This window comes from Micropterus dolomieu, linkage group LG21, assembly GCF_021292245.1.
Source record: "Micropterus dolomieu isolate WLL.071019.BEF.003 ecotype Adirondacks linkage group LG21, ASM2129224v1, whole genome shotgun sequence".
In the NCBI taxonomy this organism is placed as follows: Eukaryota; Metazoa; Chordata; class Actinopteri; order Centrarchiformes; family Centrarchidae; genus Micropterus; species Micropterus dolomieu.
In genome coordinates, this window is record NC_060170.1 from 15,898,649 (window position 1) to 15,922,410 (window position 23,762).

The 23,762-nt window shown below is 39.5% G+C and overlaps 5 protein-coding genes across 7 annotated transcripts in view; 1 reads left to right on the forward strand and 4 right to left on the reverse strand.

Annotated features, from left to right (window-relative positions):
• Positions 1–1,023: 1,023 nt before the first annotated feature.
• On the reverse strand, positions 1,024–6,522 carry acaa2 (acetyl-CoA acyltransferase 2). The gene is made up of 10 exons (XM_046035072.1): positions 6,368–6,522; positions 4,465–4,631; positions 4,194–4,322; positions 3,910–4,026; positions 3,609–3,756; positions 3,290–3,465; positions 2,834–2,963; positions 2,643–2,713; positions 1,833–1,987; positions 1,024–1,740 (listed from the first exon to the last, which is right to left on the reverse strand). The coding sequence occupies exons 1-10, from the start codon at positions 6,381–6,383 to the stop codon at positions 1,659–1,661; spliced, it is 1,191 nt and encodes a 396-aa protein (XP_045891028.1). The 5' UTR covers positions 6,384–6,522; the 3' UTR covers positions 1,024–1,658.
• A 193-nt stretch (positions 6,523–6,715) lies between these two features.
• Positions 6,716–9,862, forward strand: mrpl40 (mitochondrial ribosomal protein L40). Its single transcript, XM_046035073.1, has 5 exons — positions 6,716–6,902; positions 7,062–7,145; positions 7,888–8,043; positions 9,131–9,212; positions 9,341–9,862. Exons 1-5 carry the CDS (start codon positions 6,841–6,843, stop codon positions 9,566–9,568), a joined length of 612 nt encoding a protein of 203 aa, XP_045891029.1. The 5' UTR covers positions 6,716–6,840; the 3' UTR covers positions 9,569–9,862.
• lg21h22orf39 (linkage group 21 C22orf39 homolog) lies at positions 9,838–11,773 on the reverse strand. Its single transcript, XM_046035074.1, has 3 exons — positions 11,658–11,773; positions 10,738–10,905; positions 9,838–10,578 (listed from the first exon to the last, which is right to left on the reverse strand). Exons 1-3 carry the CDS (start codon positions 11,697–11,699, stop codon positions 10,447–10,449), a joined length of 342 nt encoding a protein of 113 aa, XP_045891030.1. The 5' UTR covers positions 11,700–11,773; the 3' UTR covers positions 9,838–10,446.
• Positions 11,774–12,308: 535 nt separating this feature from the next.
• ufd1l (ubiquitin recognition factor in ER associated degradation 1) lies at positions 12,309–17,410 on the reverse strand. The gene is made up of 12 exons (XM_046034726.1): positions 17,184–17,410; positions 16,843–16,975; positions 15,721–15,753; positions 15,503–15,624; positions 15,066–15,196; positions 14,912–14,984; positions 14,739–14,807; positions 14,585–14,653; positions 14,461–14,511; positions 14,274–14,362; positions 13,182–13,266; positions 12,309–12,970 (listed from the first exon to the last, which is right to left on the reverse strand). Exons 1-12 carry the CDS (start codon positions 17,184–17,186, stop codon positions 12,896–12,898), a joined length of 933 nt encoding a protein of 310 aa, XP_045890682.1. The 5' UTR covers positions 17,187–17,410; the 3' UTR covers positions 12,309–12,895.
• A 316-nt stretch (positions 17,411–17,726) lies between these two features.
• dhx37 (DEAH (Asp-Glu-Ala-His) box polypeptide 37) overlaps positions 17,727–23,762 on the reverse strand; it is a 13,764-nt gene continuing 7,728 nt past the window's right edge. For all 3 annotated transcript variants that reach the window (XM_046035717.1, XM_046035718.1, XM_046035720.1), the window contains exons 17-27: positions 22,157–22,263; positions 21,705–21,893; positions 21,349–21,473; positions 20,912–21,028; positions 20,647–20,819; positions 20,448–20,562; positions 19,641–19,778; positions 19,456–19,550; positions 18,486–18,559; positions 18,260–18,357; positions 17,727–18,161 (exon numbers count right to left, since the gene is read on the reverse strand). In XM_046035717.1, coding sequence (XP_045891673.1) covers positions 18,085–18,161; positions 18,260–18,357; positions 18,486–18,559; positions 19,456–19,550; positions 19,641–19,778; positions 20,448–20,562; positions 20,647–20,819; positions 20,912–21,028; positions 21,349–21,473; positions 21,705–21,893; positions 22,157–22,263 — 1,308 coding nt within the window. In that variant the 3' untranslated portion in view covers positions 17,727–18,084. The remainder of the gene's footprint in view (positions 18,162–18,259; positions 18,358–18,485; positions 18,560–19,455; positions 19,551–19,640; positions 19,779–20,447; positions 20,563–20,646; positions 20,820–20,911; positions 21,029–21,348; positions 21,474–21,704; positions 21,894–22,156; positions 22,264–23,762) is intronic.

Here is a 23,762-nt window from a genome sequence, read left to right on the forward strand (position 1 = left end):
GTTACAGACAGCACGAAGGCTAGCCGGCGGCCTAGGACCGACTATGCACCAAACTGCTCATTATTACAGACTTGACGGATTAATCAAGGTAATAACGATGTCTAACGCACCGTCTACACACACTGATTCGTTTCTTTATATTTGGAGACTGTATTTTTTATTCTGTAGCACAGATGACAACAGATTTTATTCCTACAGCAACACGAAAGCAAGGTTGTCTTACCTTTGCTATGAAAAAAAGACCGACATCCGGGGATGTGACGTATATAAGGACGCTGCACGATGATGTTGACGTAGTTGCGTCGAGTTTGGAGGGTGTGATGGTCCTTGTAGTCCTAAATATATTATTCCTTTATTCTCACTGTGGTATAAATAAAAAGCAACATTGCAACACTTTTAACGACTGGTAGTCCCCAGAATTGTGGACAGGGTTTTAAAATTATTTTTAGTTGATTGCAAATCTATTTTATCTAAATATATTTGTTTGTATCTGCTCATATTAACAATGAAACAATGATTGTATAGAGCTTCATTGTCTTTATGGAAAGTAACATTCATTTACCCTTTAATAAAGAACAACAAGCAAGGTTCCTATGAAATTATCTCTCTGACAGCAGAGCTTAACATTGATTTTCTAGAAGATATTGTGAAGAACATTGATGTTTTCTGTTATTTTCCATTCCTTCTATAAGTAACACCTTAATAGCAGACATTTGTCTATGTTCTGCATTGTTCAATAAAAACTAAAGGTTGTAGGGCCATCACTGTGTATTGACATTAAGTATTAAGTGTATTAAGTATGTCCATATCTGACACCATTCAGTCAGTAATCTTTTCTCTATCAGCTTTTCTAAAAACATGTTGAGCTTATGTACCAAAATAACAAATGTCAAACGATCTCTTTACCAACTACCTAAAGCTGATTTAAAGATAAAACCAACCACTTATTATGTAAAAATTGAATTGAATTACCTGCTGAACTAGGATCAGGTACTGTGAAGGGCCAATCAAGAACACTTCAAAAACAGAACTTGACTTCTTTTATTGAAAATGGGATTTCTTTTATTGGGATTTATTGAGATTGAGATTCACTGACACACAGAAATAGAAAATCAGTTTTTGGATGGAGCCATCACAGGTCAGACTGGCAATACTGATTCCTGATAATGGAGTGATAGAGAACAGAAAAGGCAAACATCAGGGTTCCTTGAAACCTTACAAACTGTACTTTATGAGTTAATAATCTGCTACATGTGTAACATGTGTGACCAAGTACCTAGCCCTGTATTACAGGCACATACATAAACAGTCTCTTGCACCCTAGTTCAACGAGCACAGAAACATGAGTTAGCTCTTTATCTTCACAGGGCTTCCAAGGCAACACTGGACATTTATTGTACATTTTTGAATAACTAGACTGTAATAAGCAACAAAAGTAAACAGAACAATTATGCTGAGTGATAGTTTTGTTTGTGTGCCAGTTACTGTGTAACAGTGCCTCATGTTGAGAACATTTGCCGCTTTGTATGTACAGTATGAGAAAGGTTTTTTAAAAATCTCTTTTTAGCATATGTTAACTGTATTTTAATTAATGCGAGTGGACGGTGGTGTAAGGCATTCTTCTACAGCAATTCTTCTTCTATTGTCAGCTTCTTCAGTCAGACATTTTCGAGGATTATGGCGATGCCCTGACCACCACCGATGCAGGCAGAGCCGACAGCGTACTTGCCTCCTCGTCGCCTGTCGAAAACAAAGCTCATTATTCAGTGCTACTTAATGTGCAGACATCTCCCCTGATTTACTCTACATACAATTACTGAGGACAAGGCTACCTGAGCTCATGAACCAGGTGGGCAGTGATACGTGCTCCAGAAGCACCGAGAGGATGTCCGATGGCAATAGCTCCACCATTAACGTTGCTTTTCTCTGGATCCAGACCTAGAGCCTTGGCAACAGACAGGTACTGAGGGGCAAAGGCCTCATTCACCTGTGAGAAGCAAATTACATTAATGACATTCTAATAATATGAGTAAATCAAAAGATACAGGAAATGCAGTTTCGGAAAGTAATACTCAATTTTACAATTTTGAGGTACTATATTTAAGTATTTCCACTATAAGCAACTTTATACTTCTACCCCCTTACATTTCAAAGGGAACAATTTATACTTTTTACTCCACTATATTTATCTGACTGTTACAGTTACTAATTAATTACATGGCAAATAATATTATATTATTAAAAAACACATTTTTAAAAATTAAATCAGTTGTTTCTAACCTGTTTTGGCTTGTGAACGCTTCATTAAAAAGCTTTGTCTAGTTTCAGATGTCTGTGAGTTCTTAACAATTTCACCAAAGAGACATTTCCCCTTAAAAATTCTTACGTGGTTTCATTAAAATAATTGTTTGAGGTCAAAAGCAGTAAAATTATTCAATATTTCACAAAAAAAGTACTTTGTATACTTCAAGTACATTCTGCTGATAATACTTTAACTTTTGAATGCAGGACTTTATTTTTTAGATTGGTACTTTCATAAAGGAAAAGAAAGGAAAGGATGTGAGCACTTCTTCCACCACTGAAGAAACATTTGACATAACCTGAGAGAGGACGTTACAGAGATTTTTTCACTAATAACAAACCTCCACAAGATCCATGTCGTTTATAGTCAGACCCGCTTTTTTGAGAGCTTCTGTGATCGCTGGAACCGGACCTAAGATTATTTAAGAAAAACAGAAAGTCTTACTGTGAGAACACATGTCACAACAGTCATTCATTCCCTTTTATTTCAAAGGGATTTAATCACATCTCCATAACAGTGGCATCAACTCACCAATTCCCATAATGCTCGGGTCACAGCCTGACACGTGGTAGGCCACGATTCTGGCCAGTGGAGTGAGCTTGTGTTCATTCAGTGCATCTTCACTTGCAATCACCACAGCAGCAGCACCATCAGATACACCCTTGAGGTCAGGAAGAGAGAGTTGGATTTAGAAATATTAAGCTAATTCTTAAGGTAAGTGAGTAACACTAGTTGCACAATATTTATATATATACTGTTTATATATTTTATTGTGTTAGACTCAAACTGTGGAAATGACGCCACCACAACTCATAACTTATTTAACAACTAAATAGATGTTTCTAGCTTTTCATGTTACAGAAATTGAACCTTTTCAATACAAAGTATTAAACATTTTTATTGTTCAAAGTAGAACAGACCACTTGCTTGACGTTCACTGGAATGATTAAAAATACTCGAATCCTGAAATATTATGCATGAACTCACTGAAGCATTGGCAGCAGTAACAGTCCCTCCCTTCTTGAAGACTGGAGCCAGTTTGGCCATCTGTTCCAGGGTGGTCTGTGGACGAGGGTGTTCATCCTGAGCCATGGACACCTTGCCTTTCTTCGTTTTCACGTCAATGGGAGCAATTTCTGCTGTGTAGCGACCAGCCTCATGAGCTGTAAATAGAGGAAAGTTATGATTTAAACATTAAGAATGAGCTGGTCTTCAGCAGCAAATCTAACTTCCAGTCTAGATTTCATTGTTGCTATATGTAACCTGAGCAGACCATGAAGATATAAAAAAATGCAACCCATCTTACCTGCCTTCCACCTTTGTTGCGTCTGGTGTGCATAGCTGTCACAGTCTTCTCGTGTGATGTGGTATTTCTCTGCCAGGTTTTCTGCTGTGATGCCCATTGGGATTTTGACATGCAGATCAGTCAGACCTGCCCACAAGGTGTCCTCTAGCTGTCAAGCAGACCGGGAGAGATTTTATCTTTCTTTCAAAAACTTCTGGAGTTTAATACCAAGCTGTCTTTATAGCCATCACATGGCTCCATGTACATTTGTGTCAAGTGTTCGGGTATTACAGAGAAAAGAAAAAATCTACAGGAAGCCAACCTTGAGATCCACTCCAAACTTTGTACCAAATCTTATGTTGCGAACAGCATATGGGGCCTGGCTCATGCTCTCTGAACCTCCGCACAGGACCACCTCTGAATCTCTGAGGCAAATCTCCTACAAACACACACAAAACAGGTTTTTGTTTTAGAGCTAAAAAAAAAAATTTACATAAATAAATAAAAAGGTTGCCCGATAAAGTGGCCCCAGAGTGTACAACACTATGGTTTATTGTACATTTGTATTTCTGCCAGAATGTGTTTTGCTCTTGGTGGAGTGCTTACTTGAGCACCATTGATGATTGACTGGAAGCCAGATCCACATAGTCTGTTCACAGTGAGAGCAGGCACTGGGATGGGAACCCCGCACCTCAGACCCACATGACGAGCGATGTAGGGTGCATCAGCTGAGCTCTGAAATTAGGGGTCACATTAAGAGAAACGAAAAGGTGAGGAACAAACCGAGGTCAGCACACAAATGAGCATGTTACCATTTTCATGCAACTGTAGTTGCGGTCTGTTAAATGTGGCTGTTGATCTGTTGGATTTTAGGTACCTGCATGACATTTCCCATGATGACACTATTTACAAGTTCTGGTGCCACGGCCCCTGCAGCGAGGGCAGCTCTGGCTGCATGCTCAGCCAAGTCTGTTGCACTATGATCCTTCAGCACGCCACCATAGGTACCGAACGGAGTGCGCTTGGCACCTACAACAAATACACCTGCAGACAAACAGTATTTTAGTTCAGCGGCAAGGACTTTAAACCACCCACCACTACAGAGCCACAGCCAGATCACAGCATTAGGAGACACTATGTGGTAAATACTGCAGAGATGGTTGACACAGTGCACTGAGATGCAGAAGATAATAATACAGTATGAAGGGGGGACGGACATCAGATGGATCAAATTGGACTGAAGGGACAATAGAAGCAGCTACTTCTGGCTTTTTAGTACTCAAGGTAGAGTATACACCTCTTTCCCTGAAATATATCTCTCTCACACACACATGAGATTAATGTTTAGGCATTTATTTTGTAATTTTAACAAATGAATTATAAACCATGTCTGTTAATTAAAGAGCAATATTAAACTACAATCTATCTATCTATCTCTCTATCTCTCTTCAGTGAAACGGGGTTGTGGTGAATGTTTAATCGGCAAGTTAAACCTGTTGGTTAACATGCACTAAACTGTGGTGAATTCTTTGAAAGAATATACTGTGTAATAGACAAATAAAAAGTTTCAATCCTTTGCAACTTGCTTCATGTGCAAAACCTAAAAAAATTTTTAATTTATAGATCATTTTCATTACTCTGGTCAGTTAGCTTCATCTCAACCGCTATTGTCAAGAACTGATTTGAAAAACATGCACACATTTTCTCTTTAATGCAAATTGCTTCCATGACGCACAGTGTTTCATAATAAACAAGTCACTTTGTTGATAAGCCTTTAAGTTTCTAATCAGACATTGAACAGTTGAACAACCTCTGGTGCCTACGTGTCCGGAGGCGCAGGTACCTTGACTTGCAATTGCATTGATTTGCACTGCACTGGGCATTTGTTTGGGTTTTGACTAACCATACTGTAACCCCTGACTTGGCTGGAGGTGTGTGTTTAGTGTTTTGCAATATGTCCTCTGTTACACTACTCTGTATGTGGACCAAAACAAGTGAAAACTAAAACTAAAACTAAAAAACTAAATGGACATAAGAGAAGAGCTAAAAGATTTGTGATGGGATAATCAGTGGTGGAAACTAAGTACATTTACAACTAACTTTATTTAATTTATGAGATACTTGTATTTGCATTTATGCTACTTTACTATTACTACTTCTACTCCACTTAAGGTCAGAGGGTAATATTTTACTTCTTTCTTCACACTTATCTGAGATCTTTTTAAAATACGTTCAAAACGTATATAATCAGACTTTATGTAGATACAATTAACAAAGTACACGTTAATGCATAAATATTCATGATCCAATAATGCCATTGCTATAATAATAGCTTGATACATTTTGTTGATAATATCTGTACATGAATAACGTTTTTAATGCGTAACTTACACGTCACGTGAGTATTTTAATAATGTGTTATTACTCATTTGAGTCCTTCTTCCACCACTGGAGATAATACTTAACATTATTATTAAAAAATAAGCAAATATTTTCACTTCAATCAACAAACAGCTGTTATCGATCTTGACATCATCATGTCACCTTTCGCCTATTTTGCGGTGAAGCTGTGATCAGAAAACGTTCACTGACATTTATAGTTACAGAAAGTCGACTTTAAAATGATGATACACATTTTAGGTTACAGATAATGCTACTTAGGTCCACTAATAGGATAAATATAGCTCTAAAATTAATATTCGTCACCGCCGCACAGCTACAGCCCCCCTGGCATGCACGTCTTAGTTTATTGGCTTCCTGATGAACTGAAAAGTGCTTACCTCTGAGAAGTGCCATGACGCCGATTCAACAAGACACTAACGTGAAGATCAAGATTTTGGAGCGATATCTTCTTCTTATGGCACTGAGTCAGCCCGCGGTGAATATATAAAGCCCTGGATAACCGCGACCTTTCCCCTAAATAAAGCAGCCAATAACTTTCCACTGGGTCAGGAAGATTCGTCACAGATGTTACAGATACATTCAAACCAAGACATTTAAATACATATTTAAAATCGTGATTGTCCGCTTTGTTTTAGTCGTAAAATAGTAGTTTAGACGTATTATATATTTAACGCAAATATAACAATGTAAATAATAACAAAATGCTCGAAAGTGCGACCCCTCGAAAACGTCATCTTCCCGCGCCACGTCTGTTGTGTCACTCAAGCGACCGGATATGTAACTACATGTGAACATTTCTGTTGTTCTGACCCCGAGTGTGTGTTTAAGGTGAAACAACACAGCGGGAAACATGTCTGTGGCTTTGTCGCGCTGTCTCTGCAGGGTGTTGTCCCGACAGACCGCTCCGTCCAGGTGAGCGTTTGTTTTACTCTCTCTGACAGCGACCTGGAGCTCACGCAGCTAAGCTTGTTCAGGAGAGAAATGCTGCTCAGTCTGATCTGTGGTTGACACGTACTCCACACACGGGCATGTTTTGACCTGTATACTGTTTGTTGTGCTGTTGTTGTGTAGCTTCCTGTTGGGAGAACATCACCATGCTGTACAGAGTCCTTGGTTTGCACCAGTGATGACGCTGAAGACATCCGCTCCGCTGAGGTATGATCAAGGCTGGATTATGAACCAGCTGCCCTCAGGACCCAGAACCACAGGGGCTTCAAAAGGCCCAGGTTTACTGCATGTCCACTGGTTTTTGGTAATTTGATTAATAGCACATTTGTTTGGGAATATGCATATGAAGTAAGACAGATCCAGCATTTAACTGCTAATCTAGCGGTCTTGTCTTATAGTTTTAACATCTTGATTATTGCGATCACTAGATAATAATCAATTATTAGAGCATTTATATTGTTTGTTTATCAATTAATGCTCAAAAACTGTCCATCGTGTCAACATCAAGTTTCCAGGGTGGCATCCCCATATTCCTTTTTTTGTCAGCAATATGAGGAGATCTTTGTTTTTGCACTTCTAGCTATGGGTGTGATGTGTTTTTAGTCCAGAGTCTACAGCTGTGTTACTTCGTCCTCTAAAAACAGAGTTAGATGAAGCCACTGATGTGTGTCCAACCTTGTTTGACACACAATTTTGTTTCAAGTCAACTCAGAAAACTGTTTTTAAAAGTTAAGAAATCAAAGCAATGAAGTGTTTCTGTCGAATCTTACTGCAGAACTGTAAAATTATATGGCAGTTATGATGGCAGTTGTTGTTTATTTTTACATCATTATGTCAGCCAAAATTCATATGTCACAGTATCAGTATATTATTACACTCATGTATTTCCCAGATCTGTTTCAAAATATACATTATACATGTTCACGTAGAGCTGTACTTTGTGTTTAAGAGCGGAGCCCAAAAAGAAGAAGAAAGTGGACCCAAGAAGGGAACAGATGATAAAAGAGAGGCTGAGAAAGAAGCTGAAGAAGCTGGAGAAGGTTCCACCTGAGCTCATCCCGATAGAGGACCTTATCACTCCAGCCAAATGCTTGGATGAAACAAGGTACTGCTCATTGTTCACACGGTAATATGGAAGTCATGAGGTAGATTTGTGTTGAGGCATTGTTACCCTACCTCCATTGCTGGGTACAGCCAGGGGGCAAATTAAAGAAACAACCTGAATAAAAGAGTGGAGAAACATCTCAAATGTGTTTGTTATGTCTGGCTATGTTTGTACAAAAATGAGATAACATCTTGTGGAGGATCAGTATTCATCCCTTCAACAGAGTTCCACAGACTTGGCGAGGAGTGCTGAAGCTGTTCTAGAGGCTCGTGGTGGCCTGACTCCTTACTGAGACGCTTCATGATGGTTCTTCCTTTAATGCGTCACCTATTTGTACATACACAGTGTTTTTCTTATTGTTATGAAATGCTCTGAAAACCAAACCAAAACATATAGCCTCTGTGGCCAAAACCTGATATAGCTTACCAAAACTCTTAAATTTATTAATTGCATAAATTAATGACATGTTGGTTTTGATCTTTTCATGGAAATGTTTAGACAATAATAAACATAAAGGATGACGCCAGCCACATCCTTTATGTCTTGCTTTGTTGAATTTAGCTGCCAGCTGTAAGTCACTCCGCTGTGACAGAAAGCAGTGTCAAACTCCTCTTGCACCAGATACGGTTAGCAGCAGGAGGAGCAGTTGAATTAATCCAAGGAGGTTAATAACATTTTTCAACACTGTGTTACATAACCTGTGGACATCTGGAAATCTGAACTCAGGGACCAGACTGAATCCAGATCTGTTCTCCAGAGATTCAGTTCAAAACGGTCATGATTTGGGTTTTAATCTGAACAGTTTATTGAGGGGTTTCAGATTTAAAATAGCCAAAATCTTTTCAATTGTTCTTGTTTTATTGGAGAATTAAGGATGGATTTAACACTCATTTTAGCAAAAAGGCTTCCAGACATAAAAACATCAGAAGAGACTGGTTAGTACTTACAAAACGTTAAAATTTCAATATATTTTATGGATATTTTATGTATCATTCGTCTTGCTGTACTTTTGTTCTTTCCTTGCTATTGTGATGCTCGCTGACTTTAGAAGTGCTATAAATTGTTTTTTTATTACTCTCTTTCAAAGGGAACGCTCTGCACAAAGGCTGTCATTTGAAGAAAGTGAGGGCCGAGCTCTGCTTCTGAAGGAGTGGAGCCGATACAAACAGGTCACCACTTACCTATCACACCTCCATCACTTAAGCTTTTATAGAAAACGTTGCTTCTGACCTCTGCTCTCCAACATGCACACTTAGCGAGCTGTACTGGACGTGCTCGTGTGTCTTTGTTCTTGCAGGAGCAGCACATGGCTGAAGTGCAGGCTGTTGAACTTTCTCTAAAAGCACAGAGGGAGGCGCTGGAGGAGCTGAAGTTAGAGTCAGAGGATCTGTACCAGGCAGCGCTGAAGCCAGACCCCCTTCTGTTTCCCTTCTCTCATGAAGGTCCTACCTACACACCGCCAAAGACCACGTATGAAGCGCCTGATGGGAAGTACAACAACATCACTAAAGTCTACACACAGTGATGGACAGTGAACAGCTGTGGGTGCAGCCTGTGTATAGTGTCATAAATTGCATGTCCTTGTTTGTACATGATTCAATTAGCCAAGATGCAGCCTTTGAACAGCCTGCGTGTGTAGGTGTGACGGACCCTTGGCACATGTTTTATCCTTTTTCAATTGTTCAGTCACCTCACTTGTTTCGTTCAAATGCAACAGCGTTCATGGAAACTATGCGTCGAACTGTTGGGTTTTCTTCCATCTGTTTAAAACATAGCATAAAAAAACCCAGCAAATAAAATGTTCTTTTTATTGATGCAATTTGTGGAATAATTTTTACATTGTGTTATTTAAGGGTAAAACCATAATTACATAAAGGCAGAAAACTGCTAATGCACAACTCTGTATAGGTTGAAACTATGTCATTAATGCATCAATAATAACTATTGAGCCACAGGAGTATCTACAGATCGAAAACAGCATATTACCAAGGTTAAAATCTGACACAGTCTTATTGAGAAATGCACTACAGATCCTTTAATACTTTTATGGGCTCTTGAAAATCCAATGCATAATTTGACCCAATATTAAAACTCATTTACAGCGAGTCTGTGAGTGCTGAAGGTTACACAAGTTTTGTTTAATAATTATTTATGATCATCATAAATGATCATATTGTAATTCACTGGTGAAATAGATGCGGTCATCCTCATCATTGACCACTAGATGTCGCCCCTGCTGTTTCAACACATCTGGTTTTATACAGCAGCTCAGTGAACACAACTTGAGATGGCAATGAGTGATGGACAGTCTCCTCCAACATGTGGCTCTGAAGAAGTTCCTTAAATCTATCAAGTGACACGAATCTCGAATCTTCATTTCACTTTGCTTTGGCCGCCGACAGTTCAGGAGTCCTGAGGTTTTTCCTGGTTCAGGGGCATGTGCCAGTCTCTGGGAGGGTCTCGCCTCAATTCCCACACTGGTTTGAACTTTCTCTGCTCTGCCACTCTGTTCCTCTCACTCCTCTGCAAGGCTTCCTGTAATTTAGATAGATTACATATAAAGTGGCTGACTCCATTTTCAAGACATCTTTTTCAGTGTTTACATGAATTCTTTAGGACATTCAGACACCCTGGATAGTCTCAGAAAGATCAAAAGTTTAGATCTTTAAACAAGGTGACTTCCTGCAGCTTTACCTTGGCCTCTATGCTTTTGTGTTTCTCCCACTCTCTGCAGTTATGGTAGTCCTCTTTCCATTGGTGGCAGGATGGGGAGGTACCGTAAGTGTAATAGTGATGAAAACGGTTCCACAAGCTTTTGCAATGTCTGAATTCACTCCAATAGTCATCACAGGCCCGGGGTGACTGTGCAAACAGACAAAGGTAGGAATCATCACCAAGCCAACTTGTACAAATAATATTTTGAACCCATACTGTTGTGTTTCTGGTGAATTACTGCATCACATCCATTTCCCTGGTCACACCTAACATGCACATATAGGGGCCACAGGATGACAGCAATGTCAGAGAATGTAAATGATCAACTGGGGAGTGATTAAGTTGTGCTGCTCTCTGTGGTTTTTGCTTCAGTGAGGTTAAAATTCCAACCTCATTCAAGACTGTCTTAATTGACTAAGAATTGGTGATTAAATAAAAAAGAGGCCTAATTAAATAAAACTATGGGGAGAAAATGGCATTGTGACAGACTTTGGGAAAATACCATTCTGAAACAATTTCATATCATTTAGCTGTGAGTAATTTCAATTTATATTGATTCATTGTCTGATTATATTTCATTATATCAGAGATAGTAGAGTTACTAGTGACTAACGTCATGTATTTTTACATGTAGCGTTAGTTTTTAGACTTAACTAAGCTAGCTAGATCGTAAAGCAAATCGTGAATCAGATAAATAATAAATGTTTCTGTTAAAACCTGCTCTGTCTGACAGCTTATTGCTGCTAGCTAAGGTTACTTCGGTTAGCAACGATAGCTGACGTTAATCATCTGATCTGGCACTTTTCACTCTTTATCAGGACTATCAACAAGGCAGATGAAATACAATCAGGACATTTAACCAACAACATAATTAACGATATAATGTTTGGACAAATTACCCTCCACGGTCTCTCTTCAGAGCTTTCCATTGCTAGCTGCATTAGCTCGGCTTCAACAGGAACAATACTTCCGATTCGATTTAATTTCACAATAAAAGCCCTACCACACAATTTTACAGCACTTAATTTGAAAAGACGCACTTTCATAAGCAAACGTCAACCCATCACAATACTAAACACCAGACAGCAGAGCAGCTCTTTCCCCCAAGCTATTAGAAGTTTAAACTCAGATTCATCCTCAGCACTGCTCCATTTAATATAGTTTATTTGTTTACCATTAATTTATATTTTTTAATTGCTTCTATATTGTATCTATATTGTCTGCTACATGGCAGAAGGGAGTTACAAACTCAATTTCACTCTGTAACCTGACAAAATAAATCTACCTACCTAACTATAATAGTGACATTTTATTTTTTAACTGTTTTACATAACTTTGGACATTTCTTCTTGGCTTTTTAAATATTTTCTTATCTATTACGGTTTTAAAGTACTGATTATTGACCCAACCGCTAATCATGCGCTTATTTATAAATAAATGCGTCCAACTTCAGTCAAGAAATTACCAGATACTGAAACGATTATATTCCAGTCTCATTTGATAGTTCATGTACATGCTTAAGACATTACAAAAATAATTATTAGCTACAATTAATTTCAAAACAGTCCTTTATTTGTCTATAAATACACCAGAAAAGGAAAAACCACTTGCAAATTATTCCTATAACTCAGGAAAAAAAACAAATAAAATTATTTGTAATTAAAAACAAAAGTATAGAGCTGTTATTGCTCCAATTATGTCGTAAGAATGGGACTCTGGATGATAGTATACCTGACGTGAATTGTAAAAATGCAACAATTATGGAAAGGGCGGGGGGGGGGGTGCTATAACTCAAAGTCAATTCAAATCTGATATAACAATACTTCACAAACTATTCTTTGTGTTGGCATTGTGGTGAATTTATGATGCCTGGCTATAATCAGTCACGCTGTAACATGTGATTACCAAATTACAACAGTCAGCATTTTCTGCAGCCCAGCTTCTGTTGAGCAAAATGTTACTGTGAGAATTTTATTTACATATCATCTCAACTCAACAGCAAAACTCCCAGTTCGAAGAGACAGAGAAACAAAACCAAAATGCATCCGAAGGCCAGTTTGTTTTTACTTTGCTGTTGAAGGTGACAATAGATATGGTGAGTCTGTGCACATTAGCCAGTCACTCCACTTGTAATCCTTTAAGGCTTTCTGCCCTTCTTGCGTAGTGACTGTCCTTCTCCAGAGAAGGCGATGAATCTGTTCAATGCGTCATCCTGAGAGGATTAAAATGTAGTTAAATGAAACGACAGCATGAGCGATACATGAGATAATGCATTTAGAGAATTTAATACTAATAAATAAAATTAATCACAAAATAAAATGCTATGGGAAAAGGTTGTACTGGAAAAGTGTCAGAAACTGCAAATACAGCCTAGTTACATCCAGTATTAAAAAAAGTGTGATAAAATACTTCACATTTCTTACATCGTCAACAAACTTCCTGGGCTGAGGCCTCGAGTTCCTGATGAAGGTGATCCTGCCAACTTTGAATTCATAGTTGGGAATGCCTCTGTGTGATGAAAGATTAGAGTTTCAGATTAGGTATTTACACACTGATACAATGTTCAGTGTGGTTAAAAAAGCCTGAATAGGTGCCACTAAGGGTCTCCACAAAACTGTGAAACTTTGACCGTCACATATGTCACATGTGCAAAAGCACATCCTAGCTGTCAGGTGCTGCAAGCCTGGGTGAGTCTTTGCAAGTAGCTGAATGGCCAAACTCTGAATAACAGCTGCTAAAAATCAAGCTGGCCACGTCATGCAACACCAAAACGAGAGGACATGGAGAAACAAGTGAGCAACAGGCAGCAGAGAGTTTAACACCTACAGAAACAGCGACAGGCTTTAGACCTCAAACATAATAGCCTTTTGTCATTGCCTTGCTCTACTGGACCATAGCGGTCACTCACAGGGCATCATAGCAATAGTTTGTACATCAGTCTGTAGGACCAGCAAAAAAACAAAACAAATCGAGAACATGATACAGACTGGCTCACACTGCTAGAACTTTGTCAGAGATTACAGAATGTTAAACGAGGTTTATAACAATAGCTATGTTTCCATCTAATTGTCAAGCGACGTTTTAAGCAAACTTTTGAAATGTTGCTAAAAAGAAAATGCGAATTAGGAACATTTCCATGATCTGGTTTGGAGGGAATGAAAAAATAAAACCCGGCTACGCAAAGCATATAGTTACGTAGTTGACTTTACGCATGGCTGTAATTAACAAGAAGTAGAACCACATTCCATCGTTAATAGAAAGGATCCTTACGAGTAACAGAGTTAGAAGGAGGAGCTTGTTGTGTTGGCGTAACAGTCTGAGCTTGTCAGTGGCAACAAAATAGAAACACTTGTGTGGACATAATTTTGACATATCCAATTATTCCAAAGGATATTGCAGCAAAACAAAATCTCCCCAAACGAAATCTTAGAGGACATATTAAATAGTTGGATTGTAATATTTAACTTTTAGGCCACTTCATGTCTACACTTGTAAAATACTGAACAACTTTTCACCTTTTGATGTCACTTGGGCCAAGAGGGGCAGGGCTGGGCTCAATCCCTTTTGTTTTACCATCCAAACGATTGCCAGATCCGGTAAAAGCCTGGTGATTAGAAACAGATTAGAAGTTACGTTAACTCCAATTATCATGGCTATTAGAAATTATAAAGACATTTATTTGTCTCAGCAACATTTACTCACTCTGAATCCTGTGTCCATGTCAGCGTAACTGCTGGGATCTGCTTCTTCCTCCTGTGAAGAAATTTGCTTTATTTAAGTGTTCACAGCATAAAGTGTACAGATACCTTCAGGGTTTGGTGCTTACTGTTGGTTCTTCCTGGTGCTGAGGTCGTCGTTCAGGCTCTTTGTAACCCAAAGGTGCATCAAAATCCACCTGACAACCAGAGTCACGACACATTAAAAGTGGAGAACACAACAGAATAATTCACTGTTGTTTGTGATAATACAGAAAGTCTTACGTTCATATCGCACTCAATGATGGATACTGCTTTATCTGGCTTGGTCTCCATTACTCGTAGCTCATATATCTGAAACAAAACAACAGATTCCTTTAGCAGTGGTATTCAGTAAAAAGAAATAAAGACAACACTAATACAACAGTGTGAGTACAACACTAATTTGAAAAATTTGCCTTTTCATTGTAGTTGATAGCTATGACATCTCCAGTTGTCAAGCAGGCAAAGTTTCTCAATGCGTTCTCCAGTCTGTAATAAAGTGACAACTTAGTTAAACACTTTTGTTAAACACAAAATGTGAATGAGATTATCCTGACTAATATTTCTTACACTGCCTTGGGGTTTGTGATGTCCAGGAAGTCGGGGCTCTGTGGCTGGAACTTTGAGTACGTGGCCACCATAAGGTTAACACTTTCCACTTGAACCAAACCACCTTCCTCCAACAGGAGATTCTGCATCATCTGCAGCAAAGACAATAAAGCACATTTCAGCACTGCCTTGATTGATACTTACAAAGTAGCTTTAAAAGCATTTTCGGACACAATATAAAACATGTTGTCAGAGTTTTGTATAGATCACATCCATCATTTTATACATTCCTATAAACTCAGTTACTTTTATTCCATATGTTTTTTTTAAACTTCACTTACTTCACTTGATTTTTAAAGTGGTATTTTAATTTAATATAATTATCCTTCATCTACTTAGGAAGCACCACTGGTGACAGCAGACAGTTGTGACACCAACATTAAACTCCTGTTTCTCACCCAGTGTGGCAGGTAGCAGATTCCCTCATCTGCCACAAACTCCAGCACACCACAGTGTGTCATTCTGTCTGAGTTCTTGTTGGTCAGCTTGAACAACATTGGATAAGTGATGTTAAGCCTGCCTGCACACGGAAAAAGACGATAAAGATAATAATTGTCACGGAAGGTTCACACAGGACTTTTATAATGAAGAAGTGCTTAATTTAACTTCCACTTACTGAGCTGGTCGAGAGCTGATGGTGGCATTATTACTGGAGGGGGAAAAAGTGAATTAGTTGAGACATTAAATCACAAAAACACAACCCCGACACATAAGGTACAGGTATGAGTGAATTTTAACAATTTGTGACCTTTCACTTTATCATAAATTAATTTGGTCTACTTGGAAAGAAAATGAGAACTTGATCAGTCTAATTAGACGCCTGTATCAGACAACATACTCATGTATCTAACGCTAAAGCAGCAACAAAGCATGTTAGCCAATGTTGAGAATGCAATGCAGACAAAAATATAAGTGGAGGGATGTAGCAGTGTCCATGTGTTTTTATTATTTATAGGCTTAACTGGTAGGAGTTTCCTGTGCATCTTTAATAAAGCACTAGCTAATTAGTACCTGTGAGTTTAAAAGGTTAGTACTAACAAATACAGTCCTAATGTAATAATGAGGGAAATATCACCTTACAACAACAAAAAAAACAAGCAACCATTATTCTGAGAAATTACAGAGAAACTGCTGTACAACTTAATTAAAACCTTCAACACTTATTTTATCAAAAAGCTTGACCTGACAAACGTTTGTCAGATCCAGAACCACAGACATGTTCATAAGCACCAGAACATGAGCCAACATAAGAAACTGACCAACACTAGAAAGCAGGGATGATTCACCGATATCATAGTTTATATTTTTAGTGACTTTTTACTCAATCTGCACTTTTAACTGCATTTCACTGGAGACCTTTGAAAGAAAGATGAAGTAAATACTTGTCTAAAAAACAGTCTTCTGAGTGGGGATACGTTTTTGTGGGTGGGCCTTCAAATTTGGGAAACAAAAACAGGGTTCATATATTTGATTGGGACAAGAATCAGAAGGACTAGACTGCTGAAAAACGAGGGGGAGCATTGTGGACCAAAGAATCCAAGATTGACATTTTCCATTTAGCTACCTAAGATATTATCAATTAGTTTATCCAATAAAAACACGACTTTATACTCGATTTACAACAAATTCCTGTATTTACAGTACTTCAAGAGATTTTTACCAAAAACAGTTTGTTCTCAAACGCTTAACTGGCAGTGTATGCCAATATAAGGGTAACTTTTATGACATTAAAGCTCACTTTTGCCTCCTTTCTCCACGTCGGAGCGGTCGTTGGGACCTGCCAGCATGGACACCGAGTAGCAGCGGTACTGGGTGGAGAAGCGGTTCTGAAAGCCCCGGGACATCGGGTGGTCGAATACGTGGAAGGAAAACTGTGGAACAAAGACAATAAACTAATTAAAACATATACTTGAAATATTTTACGTGAGATCGTAACGTCCATTTCCATCATGACAGGGCATCTTCCTGCTGCTGTCGTGTTGTTGTTAGCCGCGCGCTAGCTAAACTGCTCCAAGTACGATTTATTTGATTTAAATTTAATGTATCGTCAACGCTGGACAAAATACAAGTGTTACTCACCATGTCGACAGTTTAGCCCGTTGGTCGTCCAACGACTCAGGTCGAAATATCAGTTTTCTTATTTGAAAAATTGCTTCTGGGCTTTAGATTTCTACTGTTGTCATCCGCTTCTTCCGGAAGTGTACGAGCTGACAGCAGGAAGTGACGACACGACAGACGTTAGCCAATCACAGCAGTCTGTTTAAATAATCAGCAGTTCAGGAACTTCCAGCTGTTTTTCTTAACAGCTGCCAAATGGACCTAGTGGCGAGTTTGTTTTGTCACCTGCTGTTTATAGGGTCAGGAATTACTTCTTCTATATTACGTATAAGAGCTCTCTATCCCTTAAAAAACAAACAAACAAACAAGAAACTCACACTGCACATTAAATTCTATGGATCAACTCATTTCTTCCAGGCCAAGCTTCCTGTCTTCCAGATGACACAACCAGGAATATTTCTCAAAACTGTGTTGACAGGCTGATTAATACTAATAATCAGTAGAGCTACCCTTTAATATTTATCAACCACACTTTACATCCAACATGAATAAATAACACACCAGTCTTATTCAGAGCAACACAGTTTAATGAGTCTTATGAAGACCAAATCAGACATACATAACTAACAGCAGCACACTGGCAACAAGTTAAATGTCATTATAGAGCTATAGTTGTAATATTTTTTTGCTGAAAGAAAAAAAACAAACTGTACAAGTCATAGATACTGCACATAAAATACAAAACTGAGAAAAGGCAGTGTTGTGGTATTGTAGTTGCACTTTGACAGAATATTTAAAACATTAGCAGGTGTGAAGAAGCCCTCTGATGGTAAGGAACAGATTTACACGGATCTGTAAGTTTCCAGGGGTCTCTGGTCAAGTGTGCAATATTGTTTTCTGTTTTCTTTCCAGATGCAAGCCTTCATATCAGAGGCCAACTTTTGGCTACTTCTTGATGCATGGCTTCAGGTAACCACTGGCAGTATGCGGACAACAGAACTGTGGGGGGAGAAAAAAAATATGATAGAAAATAAATGACAAGTAGGCTAATCACATTAGACTCAGGCAACGTCATGTCGAGCGCACTGAATCCTCACATTTATCTTCGGTTTTCCAGACAGAGAGGAGGGCATCTCTGCAGTTAACCCTCTTTGACACCAGCTCTCCCAGCAAAGCCTCCGTCCTGGGCTGCAGTCTGAAGCAGCAAAGACACAACAGTTAGAGAAAAGTCCTTCCTTGAAACAAGCCAATTTGTTGATTAACAAAAACGAAGACATGCTTTTCAGGGGACAGGGCAATGTGTGCATGAGAGTACCAACTTACTTTGCCCATGTTTTCAGCATGATGGAGGGGTTTGAGAGAAGGTGGCTGCTGTGTTTCTTTAGTTTAGGACAAACCTGCAAACCAGACAAAGCAAACATTACAAACATAACTAAGTTTTCCAGTCAGGTTTGGTCAGTTGCAGACATCGTTTTACAGCTTTTTAGGGCGTTTTCACACCTGCACATTTTAGGTCCGGTTAAATTCTGACATCAGCATCTGACCAACAAGCAGGGCTGGACGATACGGCCAAAAATGTTATCACAATATAAAGTTTTATATCTTTCGATATTGATAATTATCACAATAAGTATCAAATCTTTATTTCTTTTGAGTTTAAAGGCTGATTTTTGCTCCTCAGTGAAAGTTGAAGAAACCTGATGGTTAATTGTGGTTTAAAGTCTTCTTTAAGTTCAGAACATGACAAACATTTGATTCCAAACAGTGGATTACTTCACAAATCTGAGGGAGAACATTAAAAAAATATAATGATAAAATCCTTTTTCCTCAACAAAATAAACATCTTAATAAAAAATTCAGTCCTAATTTGTGTGTGATTCAAGTGAATCAAATCAAACATTTATTATATTTTTATTGAAATAAAATTATATCACGATAATTATTGTTATTGTTTTATTCTCCAGCCATACCAACAAGCAGAGTGAACGTTCTCACGTGGTTTGCTTGGATTTTTCTCTTTGTGAAAGTTTTCAAACTTATCAAATAATTCGGACCAGAGCAAACAAACTCTAGGTGTGGGTTGGGTGTAGTGGTGATAGTGTAACTATTATTTACTGTATAACTGGAATATGAACCCCAGGAAGAGCAGCTCTACTGGGGATCTTAGGAATACCACGTTTATTTTGGCCTCCAGCAATGGTCAGGACTGGTGTTATTGAACAAATTGATCAGGTAATACCCAAATGAAACTTAAGACTGAACAGAGATGGGGAACTTTGCAGGTTTTGAGTACCTGTCCCTCAAGCAGAAACTTGGCGAACAGCTTGTAACGCTCCAGGCCGTCTGGATATTCCATCTCCACTGCTGGTAGCTGCCAAGCTACACGGACTGCAAGAGAGACACAACAATTAAACACATGTAGTCAGAGACACGTTTCAGCACAAACATAGCCACGGCGCTCAGCTGTAGAAAACTTACAGAAGGTGCTTGAACGGTGACATTTGATGGAGCCAGTGGACGAACAGAACCACGGCGGAGGCGAATCCAGAGGGGAGCCGAAATGACAATACTGTGGTAAAAGCTTGGGGACCCACTCTGCCTCTACTGCTGACACACCTGACAGAGACAGAAAGGAAGACATTTCACCAGGTGAAACCATCAGCCTGCAAACCTAGTTTTAATAACAGCAGCTCCAATACAATTGAACGAAATTTGTATTCCTAAATATTTTGTATAAAAATTTAGTATAATGGAAATGTGACTTGTCAACAGGATTTTCAGGAAACACAAAATCAAAAATGAGTAAAAACAATATCCACGCAAACAGACACTCATTCAGTACTGATCAATATAGAAGTCAAACATCTGCACAGATTCAGAGTTATGACGGGCAGATGGAAATCGAGTAAGCGCATGTGAATTCAAAACTGTCATGTGAAACAAGGATAAGAAAATCACACTAGAGATGTGAGATGTGACTGGCTTTGATGACACACAGTTCGGCATGTCCCAGCTGCACTTCATATTAACTCAAAGGTTATCAATGTGTGGGTGAGTGAGGGCTTGAAAGGGGAAGCCATACTGAATGCTAACCTTGCTTAAATCTGTGCAACACCTTAGCTATTCCATTCAACCTTAACTTGCACTACACATCTGAAAAGGATAAAAAGAATAAACAAGACCCTGTTTTTTTTTATCCCACACTTGACAGCGCTCTACATTTGCACTAAGAGGGCACTAACACAACCTGATACCACATCTGGCGTTTCCCCAAAGTTCATTTACCTCTCATGTACATCTTGGTGGTCTCCATGATCTCCTGGTAGACGACAAACTCCGGCAGTGTTTTAAACAGCGCAGAGGTGGGATGAATGAACACTGGCTCGTCCATTAGAGGCGTCTATGAACAAAAATAGAAAATGGTGAGAAGGAGAGTGACAGTGGATTCTCTTACATCACAATAACAGTCCTCAGAGCAACTTACCTTGTATCCATTCTTCCATTTTGGGTCCAGTATGTCTTCAGCCTGTACACGCCTTGCAAGATGGTCTCCCAGTCCGGCCAGAACAATCTGCCGCAAGCAAACCACCTGGTGCTCTGTCGGTGGAGTCATCTTGGGATTCACAAATACTCCCACCTCTGGACACACTGCGTTCACTGTGATGAGAGAACACGAATGATCTTCTGTTTTGTTACTAAAGCACATCATCTGTTAAGTTTTTTCTCTGTGCGCGTGTTTGTGTGTGTACCTGCGTTGGTAAGTTGCCCTCTGAGCCTCCTGATCTCGACCATGGCTTTATACCTTAGGCCGTTCTCCTCGCAAAACTTCGGAGTACAACCAGCAAATTCACAAGCACCAACAGCACCTGTAATCAGAAATATAGTATATAATAATCGATGTACTTAATATAAATCATTCTGTGCAATAAAAAAAATAAATTGCTAATGCATCTTGCAGTTGGAGGTGAATGTAAAATTTATGTTCAAAACAAAATTTGGGGCACCACAGTCAAATCAAGTGTCTCCTGATGTTAAGTCTCACCCTGAAAACCTGCTTCATGCTGAAACCTGGAAGAAATTTGTGTTTTTGAAGCCATGTCATGTCACTTTTAAAGGTCAACATATGACAGAGCAACAGTCTATTGCGCAACACTGTCGAGTATTGTCACCTGAACAAAAAGCTTACCCAGCATGACCATGAGGTCCCCCAGCTGGAGTGACGCTCCTTGTCCAGCCCACAGCCTCCTCATTTGTGTCAGGCGAGCGCGACGCTGGGTGAGCTTGGAGCTCTCATCTTCACTACCTGCAGGTCTGAGGAGAAATGAAAATGTGTTACAAGTTTAAAAACATAAAAACAAAATGTGCTTTATAAAGAAGACCACCGAGCTTTAAAAGTGTTGCGTGTCTTGTTACATTCAAGTAATTTTAAGTTCATGTTTGTGTCAGTTAATCTATTCCCCCTCTGAAGCATCAATTTCTATAAGCAAGGCCTGACATGTTTGTCTATAAACAGATAGCATTAGAGCAAACATGCGTCCATACCTGTCAAGGTCTTCGAAGAGCTCCCGGACTGTCATGGCTGCTACCACAGCAATGACGAAGGGCAGGCAATCCTGCTGCTTACCGAGAGCTAACATTTTAGCATAGCGCGGCGCCACAGGGAATGAAGCCATTGCTCTGCCCAGGGGGGTGATGGGACAGCTCAGCCTCGCTCGCTCCATTTCTTTCACCCTTAGAAGAAAAAAAAACACAGTACAGTTTACAAGTGTGAACAGGATATGACTCATGTGTCACACTGGCTGAACATTGACGTAGTCAAAAATGTTGAGTTCTACCAGTTCCGGCTATTAATTCAAACTAAATAACTTCATACTAAAATGAACCCTCATTTCATTGACATGACCTTCAGTTTTAAGTGTTCTAATAAATGTTATGTGCCCCAATTAAGCTAGATATATTGGTCGAGGCAGGGAAACCCATCAACAGACAGTTACCTTCCAGTGCGAGGTGGCTCTTGCAGAGCTCCCAGCGAGACTAATAACTGCTCTGCTGCAACAAGAGCCTCAGCAGAGGGAGACGTGGGAAAGGGAAAATTGACCACCTGTGCAAACAGAAAATATGAAGACATTTTTAAGACTCTAATGTGTCTCATATACTGCGGCACTTCACTCAGAAGTCTGCTGGTACGTTTGAGTTCAGTTTTTATTGACCTTATCTATGTTGAGGTCCTTCATCTGTAAAACCAGGTCTTCCACAGGCCTGCGAGTGATCTCTGCCTCCGAGAACAAACTGAAGTCTCCAAATACTGCAGACGAGTACAGCCTGCAGAAACATCGGAGAAACAGAGAGAGACAAACATTTGTGAATATTTGTCATTACATTACTATGTAATTACGTCGACACACAGTTTCCTGACCTGTAGCAGTGTCCCGGCTCTGTTCGTCCCGCTCTACCTGCCCTCTGATTGGCTGAAGCCTGTGAGGTCCATGTGACCTTGAAAGATGACACTCCGGTCACTCGGTCGTAGAAACGTTTTTTAACTCGCCCACAGTCGACCACGTACTTGATGCCAGGGATGGTCAGAGACGTCTCAGCCACGTTGGTGGCTACCACACACAGACGAGTACCAGGTGGCGGAGGCCTGAACACCTGCAGTCAAGACACAAGACACATACAAGATAAAACAGAAAAAGTTTATCTTCTGATGTTATTTACTGCATCACATGACTCCTCAGCTATCAGACACAAAGAAAAAAAAAAAAGTGCCTTTACTTGTACTAGTAAGCATAAATAAAACTACCAAGAGTACACTCAGACTTCTGAACAATACCCCCTGTGTAGTAAGTAATCTGCTAAAGAAAACTGTCTTTCGTTCTTTAAAGTGATATTACACTAATTCACTGCGAGCTGCCGATGCCAATATTTGAGCTATAGGAGCTAGCTTCCTTGCTGGAATTATCTTACAGACTACGTTGCCATGAAACTGAGCCATTTCCTCTTAATCTACAAATCAAGGTGCTTTGGGCTTCAAACTAGAGCCAAGCGGGGTAACAGCACAAATCTGCAATCTATTATGTATCTATTTTAAAGACACCCCTCATCCCCTTTCTTGCCCCGCTGCTATACAATTAGCCATTATCTTCACAAAGTTAGCTGTGCAGATACCTGTACATCTGCCACAATGTCAACAGTGAAATCCTTACAAATATATTGTTTTGAATAATAACCCTACTTCTTCTCATGGAGCAACATTTTTAACAGTTTTGTGTAGACATAAGATTTAAATCTCACCTTAGCCTGCTGCTCTGGAGCCAATAGAGAGTACAGAGGGAGAACATAGAGAGGAATGGAGGGGTCAGCCTTCTCCTCTACAGAGACAAAACACAGAGCAGGATTTGTAAGAGCACTCATCTGACATACATCCGGCTGGATTTGAAGAATTATTCATTTGGATTAGTTTGCCTGCACTGGCAGGATCGTCCCCGATCTCCAGGTCAGAGCCTTCATCCTCCTCGTCTCCGATCCCCGCCTCTCTGTCCTCGTCCCCCTCATCCACCGGGAGGGCAGAGTAGTTATCCAGGTCGATTCGGGGCAGAGACT

What these genes read in the sequence shown, in the direction of transcription:
- ufd1l (XM_046034726.1), bottom strand. An exon ending in TCTGCTACCTGCCACACTGG is followed by an intron (nt 15,197 to 15,502) that starts GTGAGAAACAGG and finishes TCTTTGCTGCAG; the next exon opens with ATGATGCAGAATCTCCTGTT. An exon ending in GGCCCAAGTGACATCAAAAG is followed by an intron (nt 13,267 to 14,273) that starts GTGAAAAGTTGT and finishes TTCATCACACAG; the next exon opens with AGGCATTCCCAACTATGAAT.
- lg21h22orf39 (XM_046035074.1), bottom strand. Translation starts at nt 11,699, where the DNA reads ATGCAGCTAGCAATGGAAAGCTCTGAAGAGAGACCGTGGAGG. An exon ending in CTGAAGAGAGACCGTGGAGG is followed by an intron (nt 10,906 to 11,657) that starts GTAATTTGTCCA and finishes CTGTTTGCACAG; the next exon opens with TCACCCCGGGCCTGTGATGA. An exon ending in ACAAAAGCATAGAGGCCAAG is followed by an intron (nt 10,579 to 10,737) that starts GTAAAGCTGCAG and finishes TCTAAATTACAG; the next exon opens with GAAGCCTTGCAGAGGAGTGA.
- acaa2 (XM_046035072.1), bottom strand. An exon ending in CCCGAGCATTATGGGAATTG is followed by an intron (nt 2,714 to 2,833) that starts GTGAGTTGATGC and finishes AAATAATCTTAG; the next exon opens with GTCCGGTTCCAGCGATCACA. An exon ending in ACGACATGGATCTTGTGGAG is followed by an intron (nt 1,988 to 2,642) that starts GTTTGTTATTAG and finishes TGCTTCTCACAG; the next exon opens with GTGAATGAGGCCTTTGCCCC.
- mrpl40 (XM_046035073.1), top strand. Translation starts at nt 6,841, where the DNA reads ATGTCTGTGGCTTTGTCGCGCTGTCTCTGCAGGGTGTTGTCCCGACAG. An exon ending in CGACAGACCGCTCCGTCCAG is followed by an intron (nt 6,903 to 7,061) that starts GTGAGCGTTTGT and finishes GTTGTTGTGTAG; the next exon opens with CTTCCTGTTGGGAGAACATC. An exon ending in AAATGCTTGGATGAAACAAG is followed by an intron (nt 8,044 to 9,130) that starts GTACTGCTCATT and finishes TCTCTTTCAAAG; the next exon opens with GGAACGCTCTGCACAAAGGC.